This window comes from Pipra filicauda, unplaced genomic scaffold (genome assembly GCF_003945595.2).
Source record: "Pipra filicauda isolate LSUMZ 115617 unplaced genomic scaffold, ASM394559v2 scaffold23_size5868930_pilon, whole genome shotgun sequence".
NCBI lineage: Eukaryota > Metazoa > Chordata > Aves > Passeriformes > Pipridae > Pipra > Pipra filicauda.
In genome coordinates, this window is record NW_024104354.1 from 1,552,249 (window position 1) to 1,579,915 (window position 27,667).

At 43.0% G+C, this 27,667-nt stretch overlaps 1 protein-coding gene across 3 annotated transcripts in view; it reads left to right on the plus strand.

The window, feature by feature from the left end:
• The window catches only part of SGK1 (serum/glucocorticoid regulated kinase 1), a 69,182-nt gene extending 46,359 nt beyond the window's left edge, over positions 1-22,823 (plus strand). The window contains exons 1-12 of one of the 3 annotated variants that reach the window (XM_027746630.2): positions 14,367-14,742; positions 17,341-17,416; positions 17,854-17,929; positions 18,365-18,469; positions 18,935-19,018; positions 19,121-19,252; positions 19,534-19,646; positions 19,847-19,970; positions 20,314-20,409; positions 20,518-20,673; positions 20,774-20,863; positions 21,574-22,823. In XM_027746630.2, the coding sequence (XP_027602431.1) occupies positions 14,499-14,742; positions 17,341-17,416; positions 17,854-17,929; positions 18,365-18,469; positions 18,935-19,018; positions 19,121-19,252; positions 19,534-19,646; positions 19,847-19,970; positions 20,314-20,409; positions 20,518-20,673; positions 20,774-20,863; positions 21,574-21,741 (1,464 nt within the window). In that variant the 5' untranslated portion in view covers positions 14,367-14,498 and the 3' untranslated portion in view covers positions 21,742-22,823. Of the gene's footprint in view, positions 1-14,366; positions 14,743-16,995; positions 17,234-17,340; positions 17,417-17,853; positions 17,930-18,364; positions 18,470-18,934; positions 19,019-19,120; positions 19,253-19,533; positions 19,647-19,846; positions 19,971-20,313; positions 20,410-20,517; positions 20,674-20,773; positions 20,864-21,573 lie in introns of those variants that run through there. The other 2 variants (XM_027746631.2, XM_027746629.2) reach the window with 2 other exon arrangements.
• Positions 22,824-27,667: the final 4,844 nt, after the last annotated feature.

Consider the following 27,667-nt stretch of genomic DNA (forward strand, 5'->3'; position numbering starts at 1 on the left):
AGAGACCACTCCTTGGCAGTGGTGATGAGATGGGGATGCTAGAAGTTCTTTTTCTTATCCAGGTTAATTAGGTATCCAGGCTAATTTCAGATAAGCAGAAAAAGTGCTCATGGTTTACTAATCTGGGACCTAGTCCCAGGATAGCTGAAGTTTAAAGGCTTGTCTGCCATGACACAACTGCCAATTGTAAAGATTACAGTTTCATGCCTGCAGCATTTTTCAGTTTAGTGAAACATCAGCATTTTCTCTACTTTTCCCTCATCTTTTCCAATAAAGCCCTTTTTCCTGACACAAAAGCTAACTGAATTAAAAATGTGATGAAAGCGCTCTAAATGCACAGCTTGAAATTCAGCTTTGCAACTTACAGAAGATAATTATTTCATACTTCATTTTTCTTTTAATGTATTCATTTATACACCACAACATGGTAGCAGATCAAAGGTCTAATAGAGTTTAATTGCAATTAATATAAACATCTCTCTACGTGTTATACTGAATTTGCACTAAAAAAGAAACTTAGCAGTCTGGATTGAAGACATGTGAAGTCCTTCTAGATTTACCTGCAGGACAACATCTAGCTGATCCTTCAACCACTGGTATCAGGGAGGAAGCAGAGCTCCCTAGCAACTCAGATGCTGCAATTTGGAAGGTCTGCGGTGACTGGCCACTCTAAATTTTTGGCGAAAAATTGGGATCCCAATACTTGTAGCTCTGAAGAATTTTTCTCAAATAAAAAACAAAACCATAATCTCACCTGACTTCAGACCTCTGCAAAGTAGGGAGTGTGTTGTCACAGGTTGTGACCTAGGAGAACTCTTGTCTGAGGAGGAAAAGAATTAGTCCCCATCTGTATCCTTTTCTCTCCCTTGACTATGAAGGAAGGCTAGATGAGCTGGGCTTTCTTACACATCTTCAGTGGTGGGGAACCCTCGATACCCCTCTGCTTCTTTCTGTCCCTGTTCCAAGCCTTATATTATTGTCCTTAGAACCCATTTTCTTGGACAGCCCATGCAGATATAACATAGAACTAAGCATTTGTATTTTATAGTGCCCTTTTTTTTCTTTTTTTTATTTGCATCTTTTTCTATTGAGTTATAAATCTGGCACCTAACATACCACAGAATATGTTGAAGAAGGCCAGCTCCAAATTGGCCAGAACCAGGACCCTGGAAAACTTTCTTCCAGAGTGTAGCATTAGGTGAGATTTCTAGAGGATCTGCGACATTGCTGCAGTTGCAGGGGATGAAAGTCAGGGAGGATAAGGGGATGAAAAAGAGGCCGCTGGAGAAAATAGCAGAGTGACGAGGAGGCACCACATCCATTGCTCTTCCCAGGTACCGGAAGGATATTCGGATCTGACCTTTTCTCTTGCCCTAACATTTCCTTCACTACTATGTATTTTCCATCCAGTATCCAAACTGCATCTCTATTCTGTTTGAGGTCCCATTTCCCCAGCAGGGATCCACATTTTAGCTGGCAAGACCTAATGGCAAGCCCTTTTACCTGGAGTATTGCCAGTGACAAGAACTCCAGGCCTTATAAGAGAGTGTCATATTTTTGAAAAGCAGTACAGGGGGCATCATCTATTACCCTTTTGCGCTGTTAAGCGGCTAAGAAATAAATCACACAAAAGCATGAGTTGTTGCAAGATTAATAGGGAAAAGGTCTAGGAAAATGTGGTATAGAAGAGAAGCTGAGTCTCATGAGTCTCCCGGTTGTTAATTTCTATTGCCTGGCTCCTTCCCAAGGAGAACTATTGTTATGTATGTTATAGACATTGAAATAAACTAATTAAAAATATCATGTTGAATGAAGCCCACACAGAAAAAGTTGCTATGATTTTCTGTATCTTTTGCTGTTGCTTGTAAAAGTGACCTTGAAAGAGGGCATTTAATTCTTTTCACACCAATGCGAATACTCTGAGACAAATGTGTTTCAGAAGAGAGAAGGGCTAACTAAGGCTTGCTATGCACTACTTCCTAATTACCTTTCAAGGCCCTAGGCAAAGAGGAGGCTGTCCCCAGACTGATTGCCTCAGGAATGAGATGAAAGCTTCTTCAAGGAAACCTATTGCTTCTCCAGCTCCTACACAGGACATGGAAGGTTTCCGGTCACGTGGAGAAGAAACTATGTTTTAAATTTTTTCATGTAAAATGTAGCAATGACTGATGTCCATGGCTGTATGAAAACCTGAAAAACCTTCCCACTGCTCAGGAATCACTGGACTAAAGAGTGTGATCTCAGTCACCGGTACGAAGAAGGATTAATTTTAAATTTTTTCAACAGTCATAATGCTTTTTGATACCCTCTATAATCTCAAGGAGATACTTATATCTACTTTGTCACTGTACATCTCAAGAGGCAATTTGTGAATCAGTTCAGTGGTGAGGGTTATTAATTCAAAACCTTTTATCATAATCAGACTTTAATATGTTGGAGTAAAATTGCTTAGTTTACCTGAGATATGCTATCATTTTCATTTAGCCTATCACATCATTCAAACAGCATTGTCTGGAGATAGTGACTGAAGAAGACAAGCTCTTGTCAGCCTAAAACACAGCAGCATAAACTCATTTACTGAAAATTAAAACAGATGGAAAATTGGTTTTGCTTTTAATATAACTGCACAAAAACGAAGATTGCAAGTATGTTAAAAGTAATTGTAGGAAATGCAAGATTGTTGCTTACAACCTTTGTCCTAAACAAAGTATTTCAACCATCCTAGTAAAAATAAATGTATTTATTCATATCAAGGATTTGGAAATGGTAAAAGAAATACCTCTTCACAAAAAGCATTGGCTGCCTTTAGGCAGCCCTAGGAAAAAAAAAATTAAACCAATATTTCATTAGAATAACTCAGAGAAAAGTCATAAATATTAAAACAACAAATAAAGCACTTTCATTCTATAAGCACATATACGTCACCACATGGATGTGAATCATCTCAGTAAAACTAAGAACGCTATTTGTCTACATAAAAATAAAAACCAGTTTCTGCATTGGTTTGTAGAACTGAGAGTATACATTCTAATACAGGATGACTTACCATGCCCTAGGTTCTATATATATCCTTTAAGCTCAGGAGCAGCCTGGCTGGGAGACAGAGATACTTCTCCATCCACACAAACTTTTTTCTTCTAGATCTGTTGTCACATGATAGACGTATCAGAATTCCAACACAGTTTTAACCACAGAAAGTACATGTTCTGCTCTCCTGGGCATATGTTTGCCAGGCTGTCAGCATTGTGCTCTACCTGCACATCTTCTGGCTTTTTTTTCCTAATGACCGAGCTGAACATTCATTTTGCTGCCATTGCCCCCTCTTGCACCTTCTGTCACCACTGGGAAGAGTTTGGCTCTGGTGTCATTTTAGATCTTCATCATGAAGTCATAGGCTGCTGTTCAACTGTCTTTAACCTCCTCTTCATCAGATTATACAAGCCTGGTTCTTCAGCCTCTCCTCAGTAGTCCCTGTTGATCGACCCCTGATCAACCTGGTAGCCTTCCAGTGTGGCTCTCTCCAATTTAACATCCTTCTTGAAGTGGGTGGCCAAAACTGTCTGGTTTTCCATATCCTATTTGACTTCACCCTACGAAATAAAACATGAGGAAGTGGTCTCTTTTACTTGAAATAATTTCGAAGATGACTTTGAACTCGTGATGTTCCACTGAAAGTGACCGCAGCTGATGATGTTGCTTTCAGAGTGCTGGCTTCAACTTGAAGCAGTGAGGAAGCAAGAAAGGCCCAAGAGGGAAAGGAGAGTGAAATGAAGAAGCAGATTAACGGAAAAAGATCACTCCAAGGAGTAATGGCAAGGTTGGAAAGAAGACAGAGGAAAAAAAACAAGGCTGAAAAAGTTAACATGACAAAGACCAAGGGAGCAGTGCAGGAAATTACATCCTAACACTTTTGTTGCATTGTGATCCAGGACAAATGTAGACTAATATGATCTACCTAGCAAATGGTGGTTGGTCAAGTTTGAAATCATTTAAGCTAAGAAGTTTCATCTTCCAGAGAGGGGAAAGCCAATGGCAAAAAGAGTCCTCCAAATAATTGCTTTGCTCTACATCTCACTGAGCATGTTGCTCAGGAGCTTTATCCTGACTGCCCTTGAAATATATTTTTCATTTATTTCAGTCCCTTTATAACTCTGCAGGAGAATTACATTTCTGTCTTGACGTGGAAGGTCCAAAATATCCTGTGAGGGATTTCATCTCCGCTTTCTCTGCTGCTCACTTGCACCAGCGTACCCAAGCTTGCCCCTCTGCCTCCCAGCTGACTGAGGAATGACTGAATAAGGAGAATCAATCTGGAATTCAAGTTGGTCTTCCAGGAAATGCTATTTGAAGCCTTTCAAAACAGTGAAGAAATTGTCCATACAAGGATTTCCTCTAAAAATGACTTCATTGTGTTGAGGGCAGTATATTACCCTCCCCACAACTGTGCAAAGATCTGACTAACAGCAACTTGCTCAAGAGAAAATGAATAAGCAGAACTTCACTTTACACAAGAAAAACTGCCATATTTTTGGATTCAGATTCTGGAAAAAAAATAATCATGTGACAAAACCAAAGGAGAGAACAGCCCTGACATCATAAGTGTTGGCAGTGTACTCCAGACCAGGCAATGTTTATGGAAAGACGAGGGCTAAACTTCTCTCCTGTCAAATCTGTGCATGGTAAAGAAGTGCCTTGGCAGGCAGGATCAGAAAGGGCTTTCACTGAGTTCGCACCTTGCTGCCTTGTATATTTCTCTGGAGTTTTTGTAGCACAGATGGGACTGCATTCCAGAGGTTTTGGAGGTAAAAGAGAACCAATTCCTCTCAGAAAATACAGCTTGGAAAATAGCTTTCTCTTTTTATAGAAGTCAGAGCATTGTTTGTGATACTTGCAACCCAAAATGGCTTCACAGCACTCGGCTGTTTCTGCGGGATGTTGTGTTGTGTGCAACCTGCCTTCAGCTGTTGTTTCGTGTTGCTATGTGCTCAGGCTGACAGCTGGTGTGTTTCACTCCAAATTAGTGGCTGCCTTTTGCTCTGGAGTGAAGCAATACCTACACACAGGGCCAGATTGTAGTTCTCTATGGAAATGTTCCCAAAACAAGTGAAAATACTACCAGAACAGATGATTTGTACACATTTCCTGATCAGTCACACGATACTTCCTCTTTCTATATGGAGTTCCCCAGACACTCCCACACCAGTTCCCATTTTTTTTCCTTTCCTAGCAACCTAAACATTTTGTGTTGTGAAAAGAATTCAGCATCTCAGCAGTTCCACATTTCTTGCAAGCCAGACCCACAGAAATATCAGGACGCTGAGCCATGCTTGTGGATGATGGCATACAGCCTGGAAGCCTGTTTTAGTTCCCTTGCAGCCAATTCCGAGTGAAATGTGATTTTGAAATCTATTTTAAGATCTTCTGTGAAAATGATGGTGGACTTTTTACAAGTCAATAGCTGTAATATATTGATGAAATAGTTTTTAATCAGTTTAGCTTACTTAAATTCCTTTAAGAGCATTTGAACTGTCTCTTTGGTCCAAGCAAACGTTCACTTGGCTCAGGATCTCATCTCCAGTAATGGTCCATGTCAGATACCATGCAGAGGTGTTTCTCAATCTGTGACAGTACTAGAATTCCATTACACATCAGATGGTGACCTGAAAAATAGCTGCAATTTTTTTTTCTAAGTAAACAGTCAAGCAAAGGAAACACAGAAATAAAGGCAATAATATTCTCAAAACATTATTGAGAAAGGCAAGTGAGTGAACACTCAAAGCTTAGCTTCATTATAGGGTATTTTTGTAAATTTAAACCTTATAGCTGTGCTGCACAAGGCCCACTGATAATTTTCCGAAAACCTAAGTAATCCCTGAATTAACAGGATTTGAGAGACATAGTTAAAGGCACGAAGTACTGATGAATGCTAAGAGAAGTTTGTGTCCTATCCTGAGAGCCACAAATAGGCTTATACAACAAAGTGGGACCTGATGTATCAGGCTCATAATATTCTTCAATATTGAAAAACACCACATCTGAAAATAAAAATGTGTATAAAGAAAAAACTCTCATTATATTAATGAAATAATGTTGGTTCTCACAATTTCTAACCTCATAATAGCCTTCCCCCCCACTTCAAGAACAAAATGCATTTTCCTATTAGAGCTGTCTTTAACAAATGTGTTCACCAGTTCATTAGTCACTACTGTACCTATAAGCATGTTCCAGTGAGTACAAATGCATTAATAGAAGTAATTTTATTTTATTTTATTCCATGACTCAACTCACACAGCCAAAGTGACTTGGAAGTTTAATAGTTGCGGCTGCAGTATCTAAAGACAAATATACTTGACACAATCAAGGTGAATGTTCTGGGGCTTGAGTGATTACAGATCTTTCATCAGCGTGACCTGAAACTGGATGAAATAGTTGTAAGTTCTGTGTATGCTGTTCAACACAGAAAAGTTAAACAAGATAGAATAAATATGTATTAAATGAAAAACACAATCACAGTGACAAAAATATATCTATACATAATAAAAATATGAGAAAAATGTGGTCTCTAAAAAATACTTCAAAATGCTATCTCCAGACAAAGTTGAGCATATTTTACTATTATATACTATCCATTTTGAAGCAGATATAGTGAAGTCAAAATAGGATTAGGCAGATACAGAGTTACTACGCAGCTGAATCTGGCATATGGACCTCATTGCGTATGTCATACTTTCATATCTCAAACACTGGTACAAACAGATTTTCTTCCTTTTTGAGAAATTCCCTTCTTTTCTCTGCTCATTATCTTTCTATAAAAAGCACTAAGATCTCAAAACACTGGAACAAGTCAAAACCAGTGTGCTACTTTCAAACTTCTTGAAACTTGGGAGAACACAGCATTTGATTTTGATTCAGAATACAATAGCTGTGATTTGACCTGTGATTTGATAGTTGTTTTGAGTCAGTTAGCCTGGGTAAGTCACCAAACGAGCAAAACTGCTGTCAAGTTTTGCTTTGTAGGAGGTGGACTATATGTCCAATGAGTTGAGCATGGGATTGAAAGTCACAAGCTTTACAAATGTTTATTCTATTTCAGGCTCATCATATGACAATGACCCAAGTCATCCAACTTCCCCACCTCTTCATTCTATAAAATGTCACTGTTAATGTTTGCCTGTGTGAGGCTTTAAAGTGCTCTGGATAAAAAACAAGCATAAGTGAAAATCATTACTAAATGAAAATCATGAATAATAGCACTAGTAACAGAGTTCCCTGTAACTGTAGAGAATTCCAGAGTGCTATGCTTTGCAAGTGACTAAAGCTGCCATTGGCAGCTAAATTATGCTTAGTCTTTCTGCGTTTAAACTATACATTTTCCCTCAGTGGTTCATCTGTCTATACGAGCAGTACAACACTGAAGGCCAAAAGTCTTGTTTTCAATCCCCTATCTCAGTGGAAAGTACTTTGCTTAATCTCTTTATGCTTCAGTTTCTTCACCTGTCACTTTGACTATATTTCTAAAGAGCACCACTGTCAACAGAATACAAGCTACTTAGTAATGTTTCCTATATGGCAGCAGGCTGAGGCACATTTGCAACACATCAGAGTTTCAGGAGTTAACTTTTCTGATGTCCTATTAAAAATACATAGAGGTGGTTGATTTTCTTTCTCGTGTCCTTGCTTTAAAAAAAAAAAAAATTACAGCATTATTAAGTCTGTCTTGTATGAAGGATCAATATATGATATTCAGCTAGGCAGAGAGGTGTTGTGTTGATCTCACTGAAGGTATAGAAATTAGCCTCACACTGAGAATTATGTACCAGTCACACTGCATTCACCAGTAATCCACTATGCTAGACCTGCTTTTCACCATTTCTGCATGCAAGTGTTCTCTGAAAAAAATACTCCATTACAAGGTTCTGATGGGAGCATCACAGTAGTATAACCAACCACTTGGAGCATGGCACACTTCCAAATCTGTATTCTTCTTTTCTTCAGGAGTTTAAAATAAGAGTGCAGCCAATGGGTGTAAGATCAATGGCACTATGCTTACAGTTTGCCTTTCAAAATGACTAAGCAGGCTGGGATACAGATCTGCCTCCAGCTTCAGCTGTGCCAGCTGAAGAGGCTGTGCCCAGGTGCTCATCACCTGGCTGACTAATGCAAGTCAGTGGGAGCTCCAGTGGTTGGTAACACCCACCATGTGGGTGCTGATGAGTAGATGCAGATGCATTGGGGCGAGGAAGCTCTTGCTGAAGGCTGGAAAAGTCACATACCCACAGCCTGTGGTCTACTGCATGACTATGCATGGGTGGATGTCTATGCTTGTCAAACCTCCCGATTCTAATCCTTGAATTGGATGAAAAATGTGGAGATATTTAAACTTGAGTTAAGAGGAAGAGACAAGAAACCTCAGAGGTGAAGTTGTTGGACCTGATATACATAGCAGCAAATGCAAGTCTCTGTTACACAGACAGCCAGGTTAGATGTTCCAGCCACTTCTTTTGGCCCTGAAGTCTAGTAAACCTATGGAAAAAACACTTGAGCATGGTTGCGTGAAGATAAGCTTTTCTTTGTGGAATCATATAAAACATTAACAAAAAAGTAAAGGCAGCTTCTGGCAAAGTAAATCAAATGCATATCAAAGGTTTCCAATTCACTCTAGGGCTTAAGGTGTTAAAAAATTTGGACGAATTGAAATACTACAAAGAGATTCACAGTGCTGTGAATGACTGAGCAGGTTCAAAAATGGCATCTGGAAGTGAAAAACAGAAATTAGTGCTGGAGATGTTTGTGGTTTTTTATTTCTGGGTCTGCCTGTTAAACAGCTATGGGACTCCTTTGTCTTCCAGTAATATTCTTTGTGGTGATCATGTGCTGTGGGAAAAGCACTTTCCTGGCATTTCCAACATGCTGGATGGTGGCAGGTGATGTTACAAGTTGCCAGTTCAATGTGGATATGGTTATACTTCCTTCGTTTCTCCCCAAATTTGGATTCAGATCCTTTCTTGAATAACAGCCTTTTAGGTGTCAGTGTTCAAAGTCCCTCATTTTTCACTGTAATGCATAGCTCCTGATGGGAAGGGAACAAGTGCTATAGTAATATCAGATATCTAGGCAGTATTCCTCCAAGGTACTGCAAATGCCTGCACCGCCTGCTCTGGCTCTTGACAAGCCAAATTTTCTGTTTACAACACATGCATTTATACAAATAAGGTTGGCTGATATGGAATATATATTGCTGTACACAATCTTAATCCAGATACTAGAATGGTAGAAAGTCAATTTTGCATTTAATTTTTGGTTCTGCCACAGACTTCCCTCAGATGAGACATACCGTCTATGCTGCGGTTTAATTCCCACTTTTGTAAAATAGAACTAATAGTTTCACATCTGTCTGAGATGATATCAGGCACAGTGCAAGGCAAGATAATGTCAATTAATTTCAAGAAAACAGGTATGGTTTGTATATCCAGTATAATACACAACCACGCAGGGCTGCTAGCTGGAAGACAAGATGTATATAATCCATCCTTGAGGAGAACCACGGTGCATTATACCAATGTTACAAGTATTATTCCAGGTCCATAAGTAGACTGGACTAAGTTAGGTTAGAAATCTCTGACCATATGTATGGTATTTAAACTTGCCACAGGACTTTTTTCTCGTTATGTAAATATATGTAAATATATATAAATAATGTAAATCTATAAATACATAAATACATATATTATGTAAATATATGTAATATAAATAAATCTGGAACTAAATGACCAGCTCTCAAGCTATGTTGACAATATGATCCTCTAAAGCAATTCTATATATTTTACATGTGAAGCTCCAGAAATAAGGAAAAAAATCACCTGTAATTCAGAAAAGCTTCTACCTATCTCTAGGTTTCAGGAACCAAATTCCTTCAACTAAACATTAGACACTGCCTAATGATTCAGGCCACAGATGGACTGAGTTGCCTTCAGGGCACTTATTTGTTTCTTCTGACCAAGGAGGGTACCTTTGGTAGCTATATGTCTAAATTAAGTACCAAAATGTAATGAGGGTAAATATATTATGAATGGAGCAGTTACCTAGGGCAAAATTAACACTTCTTCCCTAGCTTAGATTAATTAATCTACCCTCAGAAATACTGTAATAAACCCTACTTTTATCTGGGTCCTGCAAATATCTCCTAAAATTATAAATCACTAGACAAATCACTATAGATTAAGCCCTGTCTAGCATGTATGTTTTACATCCTTCTGCCCAGGAAGCCTTTTAACACTTCTTGAAAGAAAATCTCCTACAAATAATGAGGGATATTGAAGCAGTCAACATAATGGCAAGAGATATGGTGGTATCACCAAGAGAAAAGGCATTAACACCTGGCAGTGTGATTCTCCCTTTAGCAGGCCTCTGTTTTCACATCTCCAAGAATCCAAGTTTTTGTTTTGAGTTAGCAGCCAGCTGAATATTTCTCTAACAAAAATTCCCCTCTGACAAATTTGCTCACTGTTTACATCATTTGATGCCTTATCTACAAGGTTGCTGGAGGACTTACAGGCTTAAAGAGATCTTTCTTTTAAGATAATGAACTACGATGATGATGATGATGATGATTGATGATGATGATGATGATGATGATGGGGGTTTTGTATATGCATAAAAGACATTGAGATATCATGGTAGCAAACACCTAGTGGAACACTAGATGAAGAGATAAGGGAAAAAGAGATAAAAGAGATGACCCCATAGCTAGGTTAGTTCAGCTAACATTTGTGTTTCAGCAGATATATTCATTCAAGAGGTGTAGGGAAACTTGTTCAGATTATGTCCTTGATAGAAGATGCCTAAATGCATTTCTGTTATTATCCTTCGAAATCTAAAATTTTGAAAGAAAAAATCTGAGCACAAGAGTTAGCAGACAGTACATGCTTACACTATTCATTCTGGAGCACATATGAGCTTCTCACATAAGGCTGCCTTGTGACCAAAGGAAGCCAGCAGACCGAACTTACAGTATCACTAAAAATCTTCATTTTTCTCATGTATCCTTTTTTTATCATTTTTCTATCAGATGTTTTCACATTTTTTTTCATACTAGCACTATTCAGTTCTGATAAGAGCAATCTCTGTGCAGTCACAGTAAATTATTTTAAGTTCATAACAATAATAATGAATTCAAGTATCTGTCATCCAACATAATTTTATGAGAACTATAAGCTGGAGACGTTACGCAATATTTCAAGGACTTTTATGAACCTTGGGGTGGCACACTCAGGGGAAGGCATACAAATATGCTTTTTCTTCAGTCACCTCACTCTAGCTGCTATGGGCCAAAATACCTGCAACATTTGTTCATAAAGTCACAATGACAACAGCTCCGTTAGAGTCAAATCCAGTGTTGGAAAAAAAATGGAGGTCAGGGCATTGCTTATCAGCTATTCTAACTAGAGGTCAGTTCATATAAAGGATGCTGTAATTTTCCACTGCTTTCTACAAGGATGGGAATTACTTTTTTCTCAGTACAGCCCTGCATCACTCTGTGATCCTGCAAGCGTAATCCCTTGGCACTAAAGCCTCTTAATGACAATGCAGTAAACCTGCTCTGTAAGCATCAGAAAAGGGAAATAAAAGATGTTTCAAATTTGTATTTGGCAAATAATGACACTGAAATCAATCAGATGTTCCCAGATCAATAGGGGCTTCAGTCAATAAACCTCCTGTCAACACAATGTCTAGCAGACCTGTTGACAGCATTCGAAAGCTCTTGATTTAAAATCTCTGTTGGGATTGTTATTAAAGCTGCTATTCAGTTCCTTATCTGTTTGCTGCTACTCATAGACATCATTTGTGGGGGCAGCCTGAAGGTCTTGACTGAAAATTTTGGCTGTTGCACATGAAACTTAATTACAAGGTCAGAGACTTGTTTGTTGGGGATTTACAGGAGGAAAATAAAAGCTTTTGAGATTTCGCTTCAGAAGACAGTTGCTGTTAGGAGTGCCATCATCTTCTGTATTTGGGGGCTATGTCATTCCTACAGTCCAAAGCTGGAAGTCCATCTTCCTTTAATTAAGCCAAAGCCGAATGCTGATGAAAATATTTGCAGAATTTGGAGAAGTTTCCTTCCAGAGTCAGCCAAGTAATTTTAGCAACTTGCTGCATCTTGATTCAGCACGATAAGTAAGCAGGAATTCATTCATTCAGCATTGAATTCATCACCAAACTGAAGTTCAGAAGGTACCAGAGAATTAATTTTCTGAAGGATTAAGGTAGTGAATTCCATATTAAACAATGAGGACCAGGACAGAGTCAGAAAAGAACTCAGAGATTCCAGTTACCATGTGGGCTGCTGAAGTCTCTGACCTTCTTGAAGGGCAAGAGGGAGAAGTTTCTGTGTGTCCCATAAATTAAACACTGCCAGGCAGATCTAACATTCGTCTGCCCACCATGGATGAAGAAGCCCTCCAAACAGCAAGGCTTTTCTAGGGAGATGAATTTACATAGTCAAGCTACTGCTGAATGTGCTTTGAACTGCACTGAGCAATACCCTGGCTTTACATTAGGCATGTCCAAAATGTCTGTGTCAGCAGGCCCCTGGGGTAACCCATAACAGTAAGCCAGCATGTTGTGCCTGCTCTGCCCCATGCCTAGGTCGCCCACTGTTCCAGCAGCCTCTATGTCTTTCTGCATCTCTCACAGCCTGGCAGCGGGGCCCTGTTTTGGATGCTGACATGGTGAAGAGCTTGATGAGCATCTGTTTACTCAGTGCTACTTTTACATGGAATACGGTTACTTGGCAGAGTCAAATGCTTTATAGTAGGTTACAAATCAATTCAGTTCTCTTCCTTCTTGACAGTAATCAGCAGTTCCTTGGGTTTTCTGAGTTGGTTAAACACTGTGACTAATAAAGCACCATCACGCCACTCCAAAGTGCAATACAAGACTGTCGGAATGCTAGTATGGGCCCAAGGTCCATGCAGGTCAGTCTGGGTTACTGGGTTAGTTGGTCAGTGCACCACCTAACACTTTGCCACTATGGGAGACGGAAAGAACAGGCAACTATTCAGTGATATGATCCAACCCAGCCATGGCTCACAGGAGTTTGTGGTCCAGGAACATTCCAGGTCAGACATGCTGCCTTTGTAGTCAAATTCTGGGTGTTTTTTTTTCTATTGATTTGTCCATCCATTCTTGAACTCATCCATATTTTGGAGTGCACAGATCCTGGGGCAAAGAGTTCTCTAAATTTTTAATATTCCATCTGTGGAGTCTCATGTTCCTTTTTTCATTTTCAGTGTCCACCTTTTACTTTTTATTTACTTTCCTTTGAGAAACTAAATTTAGAAGTTCAGGACAGTTTGTCATTTTTTTAGTCTGCGGTAGAAAAGTAACGCAAGTGTGAAACATCACTGTAATTCTTTGATTCTTCTCCTGTATTTACTTTTTAGTGGTAGAGTCCTAATCCACTGACTACACAACGCAATTTATTGGGAAATTCACAATGTCTGATGCTTTTCTATAAGACTTGGCTTTGGAGTAAGAGAATCACAGAATCATAGAATCAACCGGGTCGGAAAAGAGCTCCGAGATCATCAAGTCCAACTCTTGATCCAACACCGCCGTGGTTACTAGATCATTGCACTAAGTGCCACATCCAGTCTCAGCTACCTTCTCCTTGCTTGCGTTCTCTCGCTCGTTTCTACTGTTAAGGGGCTCGCCGTTATCGCTATAGGGAAAAGTTTTAAAACGCAACTTTAGGACACTCAGGTTCTTAAACCCAACCCCGGGCTTTTGAGAATCCCGCTCATGACCCTAAAACGCTGCGTCAATTGTAACTAACAAAATAATAATAATCCGTCCTTTGGGAGGCATTCCTCCCTTCCACATTAAGAACGTCACTGTTGCGAGGCACCTCCGGCGCGGGGAGGGGGCGAGGGTCCTGAGCCGGCAGGTGTGTGCAGGGCGGAGGGACAGGGGGTCCCCGCGGCGGGGGGCGGCCGGGGGCGGCGGCGCCGGGCCGGGCGGGGTCGGGCGGCGGGGGAGCGGTGCCGCGCGGGCGGGGGGCGCCGCCGGGGCGCTGCCGGCGGAAGGCGCTGGGTGCCAGGTCGGAGCGGGGCGCCGGTCCCGCCCCGGCGCTATCCGGCCGGCGGGGCAGCCCGGCCGGCAGCCATAGCCCCGCGCCCCCCGCCGGCAGCGGCAGCCCCCCCCCCCCCCCGGCTCTCTCTGCCCGTCCTGGCGGGGAGCCCCGGCGGCGGGCGGTGCGGGACCCGCGCCCTGGGTACGCGGCCGCTCGCACCGCGCCTGGGGAGCGCGGGCAGCGCCTGCCTCGGTGGGGCAGGGCCGGCCGCTGCCGGCAGGTCAGGGAGGGCCAGAGCGGCCTCCCCGCCCCTCCCCGCCCGTGCCTGTGAGTGTATGTGCGCGCTGATTACAGTAATTTTGAAGGTGATGTTGCAACGGGGCAGAGTGTGCGGGGCGGCCTGTGCTGAACTTTATAACGCTCCCGCATGTCAGCCGCCCTCGATATTGCGTCCATAAAGGGGTCAGCGGGAGCGCCGGCTGGCCTCGCCGCCCTCGCCGCCTCCCTCCTGCCCGCAGGCCGCCTGGCCAGGAAGGGAAGTTATTCGGGGTTGCAGCAGCGGCCGGGAGCGGGAGCGCAGCCACAGCCACAGCCTCCGCGCCGCCGCGCCGCGCCCGGGGTCCCGGCAGGCAGCGAGATGAGGGGCAAAGAGGAGAAGTCGTCGCTGAAAGGTGGGTTCACCGCTCTGCCCTGGCAGGAAAACTGTTCTCCGCGGGGAAAATAACCCCTCCAGCAGCGGGGTTCCCCCGCAGCGGTGCACCGGGGTATTCAGGCGGCTGCGTGCAGGGTGCAGCCGAGGCAGCGAATGACACGAACAGAGGCCAGGTGACAGCAGCGGAACCCTTGCAAAAAGACTGACGCGAAGCGGGGCGAGTGCGGTGGTGTAGCCGTCTGGAGCGGGGGCACTTGGGGGCAGCGTGGGGGGCCGCAGCTGAGCGGGGAGGAGGGCAGTGGGTGTCAGCCCCTGGCAAGTTGAGCAGAAGAACGGGTGGGTTTTGCTGGAGCCTGCCCTGGGGCTGGGAGCCGCTCGCCTCTGCGCTCAGCTGGCAGGAGTGTGCCGGGGGCCAGCGTCGTAGAGCCCAGAGGGGGATGCCAGGGGGGCAGCGGAGGGGAACTCCGGTGACCCTCCAAACTGCGGATGAATTTTAACAGCAGCGCTCTGAAAGCGCCTAAGGGGCAGAGGAAACTGGCTATGTCTATTCCAATTTATGAAGCATTTTTGGCGGGTTGTTTATTTTATTGTGGGATATTTTATTTTTTTGTTGTTGTCCACTTACATTAGTGAGAGTGGTAGTTTCGCTCCGCAACAGAGGAAAGCAACAAGTGGGAGAACGTAAGGTCCCGCCAGCCGCAGCCCGCATTTCCTTGCCTCTCTCGTCACCCCATCCTTCCCTGGCGCCAGCTCTCTTCCACTTCCCCACACCGGGACGGCGGGGCCGGACAAGGCCCCCCTGCTCCGGGAAGGATACCGGAGGCTCGGAGCTCTTTCCGTTTAAGGCCTTTGCAGCGCTTTTTAAAGACCTGTGCCCACCTCGCCGAGGAGGGGTCTCTCTTTATTCCGGCTCATCCGTCTTGCTGTTCAGGGTGAGCAGCAGCGTTTGACTGAGCTGCACCCCTGCTGTGCTGGGGTGCTTGCCATCATCCCCCCCGAGGCGCAGGGTACAGGCAGCTGCCAAGGGATGCCGCCCAGCGGCCGGCGGTGGTTGTGGGGGAAGGCAGCAGCAGCGGGTGGAGAGAAAAAAAATAAAGAGCAAAAAGATGGGCTCCGAGCGGGGGGGGAGGGGGGGGGGGATGGGGGCAGGTTGCAGCTGGAGTCGCTGGCCGCAGCCCAGCGCCCATCGCTCAGACAGCGAGGCTAAACACGCGCATGAATAACGTCCCGTCGGGTGGAAAGTTCCAGCCGCCTGTAGGGCTCAGGAGCCCGGCAACCCCCGGCCGCGCCTGACCCCTGCCAGGGCTGCGAACGGGAATGCGCCCCGGCAGGGGAGAGTAGGTGGAGGCTGTGATATCCCTCGCCGTGCCTTCCCGCGCCCCCCGGGAGGAGGTCCCCGGCTGCACCTTTAACCTTGGCCTTCGTGCATGCACCAGCGCTCCTGACGTGCCCCCGGTGCACCCGCAAGGCAGCGAGTGAGCCATTAAATCCTGGGTACACGGTGTTCCCAAATAACCGCTTACAGTAGAAACAAAATCTGCGGAGCGGGGCTGTTTCTCTTTTTTCTTTTTTTCTCCGTAACTGCACTTGTCCAGCCCTCGGGCATATCCCCACCTTTTCTAGAAGCAGATCTCTGCGCTCTCCTCCAAGTTAAGGGGACAGATTTTATTTCCTATTATTTCCCTTTTTGGCATTTAAAAATACTTTTTTTCCTTTTCCCTATCAGTAATGTCCCAGCCAGGATCAGGGCAGTGCACAGAAGGGACATTTGTTTGTTTTATTGAATACCGGGCAGGAAATTTTGTTCTTCTGAGTCACTGCAGCTCCTTCAAGGAAACGTCAGCGTCCCTTATCGCCGCTCACCCCGGGCGGCGGGACCGGGAGCGGATGCAGGCTGCGGGATGGGGGGGGGTACACCCACACTTTAGGAAGAGGTGCTCGTCCAGGACAGAGCCAGATTTTAAACTTTATATAACCGCAAAAATAAGTGGGGCCAGGATACAAAAGAAAAGCAGGGGGGAAGGGAGGGGAGAGAGAGGGGGAGAGAGAGAGAGAGACAGAGAGAGATGGGGCTACGAAGTTAGCTGTCCGAAAAAAAAAAAAAAAAAAAGATTCGATACGTTCACCCGTGGATGCTTTGCACGGTGAGGGTGCTGTAGGGGCGTCCCCTGAGGGTTGCACCTAAGGCAGGGAGGTAGCAAAGGCAGCGACAATTGCCTTCCCCGACCACCGCCTCCCCCCCCGACGTCCTCGGAGGCGGCCAGTGGCTGCCCCCACAAGGACGTTGAAGGGGGGAGCAATCGTCGCTTCCCCGCCCCGTCCCGCCCATCACCGCCGCCACTTAAACGCCGTCGGGTGCTTCGCCAAGTCAGTGCGGTGCTGGGAGCCGGTGGTTTCGTACCCGTGCTGTTTATCCGCCTCTCTCTCTAAAATGACCGTGAAAGCAGCCGAGGCGTCTGGTCCTACCTTGACTTACTCGAAGATGAGGGGGATGGTGGCTCTCCTCATCGGTGAGCAGCGGGGGGCTTCTTCGAAGATGCTCAAGGGACTGTGATTTTTCTGATAGGGTGGCTTAACGATTTTGTTTTTCCTTTCCTTGTCTTTTTTTACCTTGTAGCTTTCATGAAGCAGAGAAGAATGGGACTAAACGACTTCATTCAGAAGATAGCCACCAACTCCTATGCATGCAAGCAGTAAGTATCAGGAATTTTGGGCGGATTTTAGTCACAAATATCATTACGTATTGCGAGGTCTAGTTTAAAAATAATGCTTGTTTACGGTAATGCCTCCGGCATGACTGTTATGGAAGAGTTAATTGGTCTTGTTGAGGTATTACTCACTTGGCAACGATCTTTGCGGGCTAGATTTGGGACAAATACGTCAAAGGAGATTTTTAGTGACCCGTCCCTATTTTGTAATGTATTTAAAATATAAGTAAATTTCTTTGTTTGACGGGATTTACTTTCTCTAGATTAATTTTACACCTTTAATCGATTAGATTGTTTTAGTTGCCTTCTGTAGTCGGCTCAACCAAAACTTCTCTTTCGTGATGCGTGCTTGCCCTCTGGTGGAAAGATATGCCTGCTGCCTCTGGTAACTCTAGTAATCCTGTGTACTCTTATCCTTTCAGCTCTGAAGTTCAGTCTATCTTGAAAATCTCCCAGCCTCATGAGCCTGAACTTATGAATGCTAATCCTTCTCCTCCGGTAAGTAGATTTTACTCAGACATTTTTAGAAAGGCAAGTCGGCCAGTAATAGAAGTATGGTGAAATAAGCATCATGGGTATTACTTTAGTTCAACTCATAGCACACTGATGTAAATAGGAAAGAGTAATCAGGTTAACCTGAAAGTTTTTCTGTTCCAAACATGGAGAAGAAATTTTAAAAAAGCTTTATTATTTGTTACTTCAGTATGAAATGTGCCTAAGACTTCAGCAAGAACTTTTCAGTAAGCTATGGCTTCTTAGGCACTACCTAATAGTTTAAGATATCTGGTAGAGGTCAATATTAAAGTTTTAGTGGCAAGAAGAGGGCTAATCTTCATTTTCAAGGTCACTTTATTTATATATTTTTTAAAAAGATACATTGTTGAGACTCACTGCCAAACTGTTTTAATAAATGTGGTTTGTCTATTTTTCTAGCCCAGTCCTTCACAGCAGATCAATCTTGGCCCATCATCCAACCCACATGCCAAACCATCAGACTTTCATTTCTTAAAAGTGATTGGAAAAGGCAGTTTTGGGAAGGTAAGCTTAACTTTTTTCCATTGTAATTTATTTATTCTTTAGCTCTTCTATGAAATACTAGATACTGGGGTTCTTACTGGCTTTTAGTGAATGGTGGTCATTTAAACCAAATCAGAGTACGTCCTGCTGCCCAGTGCCTGGCTCCCGGCATAGCTGGAGAGGGAGAGGGAGCAGGGATGCTGCATTTGAATGAGTCATAGAAGAGCAGGGGAGTGCAGTGCACTGATGCTGGGGAAAATACATATACTTTGCTTTTGGAAGGGAAAGAAATGACATAAAATCTTTGGGCTAGATTATTTTGCCAGAATGGTAACACTGTTAGGCATTTCCAGCAAAGAGCTTGCACATTGAACCAGAGGGATGTGGCAGTCCTCAGCATTTAACATAAAGGCTTGTTGCAGGTTGCATCTACAAGTTTTTCTGTATTTCAGTATTGCTCAGTTTGGGGATTTTATGCACTTTTAGGTCCTCCTTGCACGGCATAAGGCAGAAGAGCAGTTCTATGCTGTTAAAGTCCTGCAGAAAAAAGCAATCCTGAAGAAGAAGGAGGTAAGCTACCCTTCATGATGCCATTGCAATGTCCATCAAATACATTTTTACTGCTATTACTAAGCAAGTGTGCTAAACGTTAATTATTTCTTATGTTTTCAGGAGAAGCACATTATGTCAGAACGCAATGTCTTGCTGAAAAATGTGAAACACCCCTTCCTGGTCGGACTTCACTTTTCCTTCCAAACTGCAGATAAATTGTATTTTGTCCTGGACTACATCAATGGTGGAGAGGTAAGCAGTAAGAAAATTGAATAGTATTTCCTATCATGTGCATGATGGTAGGGTAGGCATTTTCACCCTTTCTTTTAAATAAAAAAAGTTGCAAGGGGAAGAGTCATGGGGCAAAATTTAGTAGATTGAATGTTTCTGCCTGCCAAGTTTTGAACTACCAAGGATCATTAGGCCATTTCCTGCTATTGTTCTCCCTTGCTATATATGTTGAGTCTAATTAAGTGCATTGTTAACAGGCTTTGGGGCCGTTTACACAACTTTGTTCTCTCTGTCTCCTGTAGTTGTTCTACCACCTCCAGAGGGAGCGTTGCTTCCTGGAGCCGAGAGCCCGATTTTATGCTGCTGAAATTGCCAGTGCACTGGGCTATCTGCACTCCCTGAACATCGTGTATCGGTAAGCAGCCTTTTTCACTTTGTACTGAAGAAAACACGTGGTTTGTTGAATAAGCATTACAAAGTTGATCTCAGTATGAGGTCAGAATTACTTTTAATATTCTGTGGTGGCTTAGTGAAGTTCTGTAAACAGTTGCACTTAAAATCTTCTCACTACATCTTCTCTAATGACCACTTGTCTTCTTTCATCTCTTCTTGCAGAGACTTGAAGCCAGAGAACATCCTGCTTGATTCACAGGGGCACATTGTCTTGACTGACTTTGGACTCTGCAAAGAAAACATAGAGCACAATGGCACGACCTCTACCTTCTGCGGCACACCAGAGGTACAGCCAGCCCTCAGCCCACCGCTTGCAGAGCAACAGCAGGTGCTGTTGTCATCAGTGAAATCTGGTACCTGCCATGTATACGTATGGCTGGTTAGGTACAGCAGGGGCTATTACAGGCCTTGTAATATAAGGCTGCCAGTGAGGACGTGTAGGACACGTAGAGCTTGTTGAGCAGGATCAGGGCTCTCAAGCCATCTCTCTGTTTATAAAGATCTTGTAGCTTTCCTTTAACTTAGATATTGTTGGAATTCAGTAAGATGCTTTTATTCAAGAACGGGGAGGCTTTCCTAACTGTAAAGATCCCTTTGGCTAACATTGCCCTTTCCCTTCTCTTTCACAGTATCTTGCTCCTGAAGTTCTCCATAAGCAGCCCTATGACCGGACTGTGGATTGGTGGTGCCTTGGAGCGGTCCTGTATGAGATGCTTTATGGTTTGGTAAGCAAAGAATCCTTCATGACAGATAAACTAGCTTACTCAACCTTTCCCCACAAGAAACCCTGTGCCCGCCTGTCAGCCTCATTAACTTCTTTCTCTTTCCCACAGCCACCCTTCTACAGCAGGAACACAGCAGAAATGTACGACAATATCTTGAACAAACCCTTGCAGCTGAAGCCAAATATTACCAACTCAGCTAGACATCTCCTGGAAGGCCTCTTGCAGAAGGATAGGACAAAGAGGCTTGGCGCCAAGGAGGACTTTGTAAGTGCAAACTGGCCGGCGCTTGCGGGCAGTGCGGGAGGATGACTAGGCCATACTGTTTACATGGGTCTGAATTAATCTATTTTTCTCTCTGTAACAGATGGAGATTAAGAATCACATCTTCTTCTCCCCAATTAACTGGGATGATCTCATTAATAAGAAGATTACACCCCCTTTTAACCCAAATGTGGTACGTATCACTTCTAATTATAGAATGTATGGAGATTGTCTTTTTCCCACTTGTCTTTGTGGGGTGCCCAGGGGCCAGGGGGAAGTGGCTGGATGGCTGTGTTTGGGGAACACAATTTTTCCTTCCTCCGTGTCTGTCCAAACAAGGTTAAAAATAAGTGGTGACTGACTTCTTGCTAATGGTCAAGCTAAATTTAGTTGGTTTTTTTGGTGTCTCATGTGCTTCATTTGCGTGGCAATTTATAAATAATCACCAGCATCCCCGTTTTACCAAAGGGGAAGGTAAGGTTCCCAAGGGCAGAGTTACATTTGGCTTGTCAGATACTAACATTGAAAGAGAGCAATCTGGTTATGGAGGTTGTTCTTTCATTTTCTGAGCATTTTAGAAACTGCATTTAATAACTAGCCCAGAGGTCAAAGTCCTGCTTCATAAACTGCTGTGTGGCAGAGGCATGTTTGCATTTGGTTTCTGTTGCATGAGCTTAGTTGGAGTGTAGCATACTAAATTGAATCTTCTTGTTTTTAGTAAGACAGTATTCAGCAGGATAGAAAACCCAAAAGGTCAAACTAAAACGGTCAAAGACTGTTAAACAGTGGGACTCAGGTGATAACACTGTGAGTCTCTGCACAAGGGTGCTTGTCTCCACATTGAATTTACGTGTGCGCTCACAAAACATTTGAGTCTGAATTCCTTTTCTGCCCTTTCCACAGAGCGGCCCTAGTGACCTGCGACACTTTGATCCGGAGTTCACAGATGAGCCAGTCCCCAACTCCATTGGCCAGTCCCCAGACAGCATCCTCATCACTGCCAGTGTCAAAGAAGCCGCTGAGGCTTTTTTGGGCTTCTCATATGCCCCACCCATGGACTCTTTCTTGTGAACATTTTTCTTTCTTTCTTTTTTAATAATAATAACAACTATTATTTTTATTTTTTGTTTGGCCTTCTGGTGGAACTGCCAGTTGACCAGTCATCTTGAAAGAGAATTTGCACATTTCCACTGTGGCAGCTTTGCAGCCTTAATTTCAACTACACTGTTTGCTGGAAGCTTTTTTGAAGAGCACATCACTCTCTAAATGAGCTTTACAGGCTTTTCATTTCCATTTGTTCTTCCCCCAAAGTGGTGCTGTCTCCCTGGAAAGAAAAACCGTAGCGACTGCTGCCATAGACCGCTATGGCAAATTGTAGGAGTAAGAACAAGCTGTTTTGAAATCGTGCTTGAAAAGCCTTGCCTGAAGATCTATCTGAACGTGATAAGGATTTTATGAAATGTGCCTTTTTTTTTCTGATGAGATCTTGTGAGCTCCAAAGCTTTCCCTGTTGCAGAGTGTGTTTCTCAGTTCATTTATGTGGGTTTACTATGTGAACAAATGGTATGCGTGAGGTCTGCGTGCTACAGATGGACTTAGTTTAAAGCATCAGTGTGACACTTGCAGGATACCACAATGTGGGGCATTGTTTGTTTCTTCCATATTTGGAAGATAAATTAAGTGTAATTTTGAAATTTCTTTTGTAAATCTATACAGTCAACTAAAATTATTGAGATGGGCTCACAATTACTTGTATCCAAATGCTTGAAGAAAGCATTGCTGCTATGAAAAAAGATTTCTATTTTTAGAAAGGGTTTTTATGGACCAAAATGCCCCAGCTGCAGTCAGTCAAAGCTGTTGGTTTCTTTTTTTTTTTTACCCTTTTTTTTCTCCCCCCCCCCCTTTTAGTTTAAAAGATATCATCTGTAAAACGGGCATTATTTATGGTTTTGGGGTTTGAGGGATTTTCATTCCTGACTGTATGTATTGTAAAAAAGATATGTACATTCAGTTGTAACTCTAGATGTATATTTAAACTCACAGACTTACTTGTAATGTATACCATCATTGTAATGTAATATAATTAACATGGTTATATGTATCATATTTTTTGTGACCAAACCCATTGGTTTGCAGTAAAATCCTGAAAAATACTTCCATTAGCTCTGTCTTATTTTAAAACAGGCTTTAGCCAGCTTAAAAAAAAAATTAAACTAAGATAATTTTGCTTAGGTGTGTGATGGTTATTCCATCAAACTGTACCCGTAGAAGTCTTACCATGGATACAACTTGGCAAAGTACTTGGTTTTCTAACTGTGGTTGTTAGAGTGGGTGTGTATTGATGTGGATGCTCTTACATGGTGCAAATGCTCACACTTCCTCAAAATGAGTTTCTCTAGCAAAATGAAGGTACTGCTCTCTGGTGTGGGCAAAACATAACTACACTTGAATTAAGTCCTTAGGTAACAGCAGCTGGTTTAGCTCTGGTTATGCTGCATACATATGCTAGAAGCAGGTTGTCATGAAGCTGATGGAAATAGTCTCTAACTGGGCGTCCTTGAGCATCAGAATTGCTGCTGTGATATGGTGCAGTGGAATGCACCCTGAGTTTACCAGTGTTCCAAAATCTGTATTCAGGAAGTGGGTTTCACCAACTAATCATATACTTGCTGATAACTATTCCTCTAAAACTGAGCTGTGAAATAGTTTTTTATTACTGTGTACTACTACCAGGTGGCCTGCAAGAGGGACTTCTGGTCAAGAAGTAAGATAATCACTTCTTCTGGATGATTCCATTCCGTTTCTTTTGTGTGGTGATGGATGGCTTTTTTTTTTCTGAGGGAGTGGGCGTCTGCACCTTATTTACAGCTCCCGTTATCCACTGGGTACTGCAGTTGGTGGTCTTAGCAATTCAGAGAATCAAGATGAGCAGTTGCTGAGAAAAGCTGGTCAGTCAACTGTTACTCAGGCTGCTGTGATAACAGCAGTGTAACAAATCTCTTAATAGGAGTGGTATTTCTGTTCATTACATTTGAGATAAAAGTATCCAGTAATTTTCCATCTTTTATTATCTGTTGGATGTAGGAACAGACAAACGTGTATGGCTTCAGCTATAAACTCTGTCTGGGAGACCACACTTAGAGCTAAAAATGCTAATTTATACTAGGCAAGAAGCCTCTCTCAGATCACTTTAGTATCTGAAAGAGATGCAGCCACCTCAAGCTCCCAACAAACTCCCAAATTCATGCATTCCACAACTCTTTCAATAGTGTATTAACAGGCTTTGCAAAGTCTTCCACTGCTATAATGTTCCTGAAACATCTTTAGTGCCAATGACTTGTAGACTAGAGATGTTAAAATATATAGTACTCATTTGTCTCTGTAGAAAATGAAACTATGCTTGCTAAGCAAAGAAGTTGTGCAATACTCATTATCTTTGTCTCACCGTTTCCCAGGCATGAGCAAGGTGCTACTTGCAGATAACAGAAGCAGAGAACTACAGCCCTAGGGTGAAAAAGCATTAAATACTGCCTATCATTTTTAAGAAAAAAACCCCACTGGAATCATTACTAATGAAGAAGTATGAAGTGTCATTGACTCAAAGGTGTACATCAGGTGCTTTTCATATTTGCCAAGATGTAGGGTATTACTTTAATGGGTTACTTGGAAAAAACAATGTCAGATTTTAATTTTAACTGTTCTACCATGCGTAGGCTCATTATGCAGCTACTGCATTCTGCAAAAGTCTGCGACTGCTAGCAATGAATATTCAACACATGCTGCCTCAATTGTTTTAGTGTAGAAAAGGGGAAAAAGTTGTCCACGATTTTAATCTCCCTGATTTTGATGTATTACGGTCACGCCTATAGGGAAAGAGCCTGTGGAAGTCAGACGGGTTTTGGGTTTGTTTGCTTGTAGTTTTGTTTGTTTTATGGAATTCTGTGTCTATAAGGTCTATATTCCCTTTAGAGAAAAGTCACTGGACTTAGAAGCAAAGGGCTAGGACTCCTGAAATCGCAGCTGACATAGGTGTTATGTGTTATTTTGACTAAGAGCTGAATCTATGGTGTAATTTCATCCATTTCTAACACGGAAGTAATCACCCACATTTTCTGCTGGTAGCAATGTTGTAGCTGTCCCCAGCTTGGATAGCTTTACTTAGAGTAGTCAACTCAACAGAACTTGTATTCTGTATGGTGAGCATGCCTCAGCTTTCATATGCCCCTTATATGGAGTGTATTGATAATACATGCATAAACATTTAAACATGTACATGCAGGCATCTTGCGTGGTTTAGTCTGTATTACTTATCTCTGTTACCATAAGCCATGTACTATTTCACGAACCTTACAAAGAGAAGCTTCTTAGTGACTATTTTTCTTGTGCTCCTTATACTCAACGTGCTGGAGGACAGTCTGTATCATAAAGAAGTTAAGCAGGAGATAACTGTGTGTCTCCCCCAAAAGGTTCTTCAAAAGTACTCTATGCCCACCCTGTGTACACTTCTCATAAACAGATGGGAGAAATTAATGAAAAAAAAACAAGACTCTTGTACAGCCTTGCACCTCCAGTGAAACATTTCTACAGGTAGCTGATAAAAATGAGGAAGGTTGCTCAGAAAAGAGCTTTGGCTAGTGGTCCTAATTTGGCATCTTACCTGGGTTACCTAAAGGTAGGTGAGATGAATCTGGGCCCATCTAGACTCTTCTAAAAGTGAAATGAAATACTGCACAACATTATGCTTTTATGTAACTGCAGTACCACATCTACAGATGTTTATGTGATACCATGTGGCTCTACCCCAGCAGAGCTAGTGAGGTGGCTTACAGTAAAGATGGTTTCTGACACTCCCCACATTTGACACTCTGCTATCAAGACCAACAAAGAGCGGGCTAAAATTTTCCATGCTGTCTAGAACATGCTGTCTATGGAAAGTTTCTGCAAAAAGGTTCCAAAACTTTCCAAAAAATTAGGGTTAAAAAAAAAAGAAAAAAGCTTGCTATTTGAAAAAGAAAACTTCAAAAAATTAATACAGATATTTACTGCATTTGTATGTTGAGTCAGACAGAATTTGTCCAGAAGATTGCTTTAGTGTCAGGTCAGGCTCTGAATGAAAGTTCTCTGCTTTGAGAGACTGAAATTTGGTAGCTTATGGCTTTCCTGTAGAGGTACAGGCACTGCAGTGACAGCATATAGTCCTTACGCGTGTCTATTTTGTCCCCTGCAGCTGTGTGAAATGAGTTTTCCAACTTCGGATGTTTGCAAGCCCCGGAGAGAAAGCAGGGCTCTGTTGTTTATTCGGGACTTTCCTCCTGCTCCATATATTGGACTAAAAGAAAAGAGGAAAAGAGAAAGAGTGGAGACCTCTGAGCGGGGCGACAGAACGCACTGTCCAGTGCAGAGGCTCGGCAGGGTCCCCTCGGGCTCTTCCCCCGGCAGTGCCCGCTCCGGGCCGCGGGATCTCCGGTCCCAGGCAGGGCCTCCTCCCGCCGGGTCCCCGCGAAGCTGCTGCCCGGGACGTGGTGTCGCCCGGGCCGAGGGTGACACCCTGTGGTGGCTGCCGGGCAGCGCTCGGCTCCCGCTGGGGAAAGGAGACTTCGGGGTGGCTGTCAGAACCCAGAACAGGACGGCGTGGGAGATGACGCTTCAATGTCACTTCTCCAGTTCCTCTTCCAAACAGGCATCAACCCCCGGTGGCACAGGGGTTTCGTTCCTGAAGCTCTGCAGGTCTCAGCCCAAGCTTCCTTCTGTCACATGTAGTCTTTGTAACATCCTTGTCTGGACTCTCCTGCCTCTGAGATGCACCCGGCTAACACAAGAGTTCCCTCCAGATTGTTTTCTGGTGCACAGATTGCCAAATGCTACAATGGGTGCTGCCGCCCTCCCTCTCCTCCAGCAGGCATTGCTGGATAAGCAGCACCAGGCAAGAACAACATGGTACTGTGTCCATGGCTCCTTCAGCAGTTCCTTATTTGGAAATATTGGACTTTTTAGGAAACGGTGCACAGCCGTGGCCTGTTTATCCAATAAAGATCTGTTCCCCAGATCATCTCTCCCCATGCAGAAGGATGTGAGGAATTCGGTACTCTGTGGATGGCCTCTTGCATGTTGATGAGGAGGAGATATTCCACAGTTCAGGTGATCTTTTATGAATGTAATATATGAAGCACACAAATAAGTGGTTTATAGGATAAGGCCTAAGCCTTCTTATACTTTATCCCACTTTCTCAGTACTGGTAAACATCCTCCTCTCTGCTCTTTAGAGTCTATTCTTGAGGTTGTTCTCTAATGGTTTGGCATTATTTTCTACACTGGTATAGAAAAATCTATATACTTACTTTTGAAATCTATAGAGATCTACTTTTGTAAAGATATAATATTCTTTATGGCCTACTAGCAAGTAGAAATCTAGTACAGAGTCTTATATATCTTCAACAATATATTGTAAGTCAATCAGTTACCATTTTTGCTTTTCTCAGGGAAATAAACTCATTAGGTCAGGTAAATGCACGTACGGCTCTGAAGACAGCTGTGCAACTAATGTCTCTCCAAGTACAAAGTATATGCCATACAGAGAAGCTTCCTGCTGAGAACTGTTCTGTATCAATTCGGTTATAGACGCAAAAAATAACCTTTTTATGGATTTGAACAGAAGTAATATATACCATACAACTGTAGTTAATGATTGACAGTGCTGAACTGTACATTATAATAAGAAATAAAGATGATAGGTGAGACCTAGCTCTTCTGAAGGGGCAAAATAATCCATATACTTCTTTTAAGCAGTGACCATGAAACAAACTATGGGACAAGCTTAACTGACTAATGCTAAAGAGGGTCTCAAATATGAGTTGTGTTTCCGGATTTGGGTCTGCAGTTTCTCTGTACTCCAGAATAATTTTGGCTTCAGAGTTGGGATCACATGCATAGTCCAGGCTAGATGCCATCCTTAAGCTCAAGAAAGAGAAGTTGATGGTGCAGGTACATGCAATTTCAG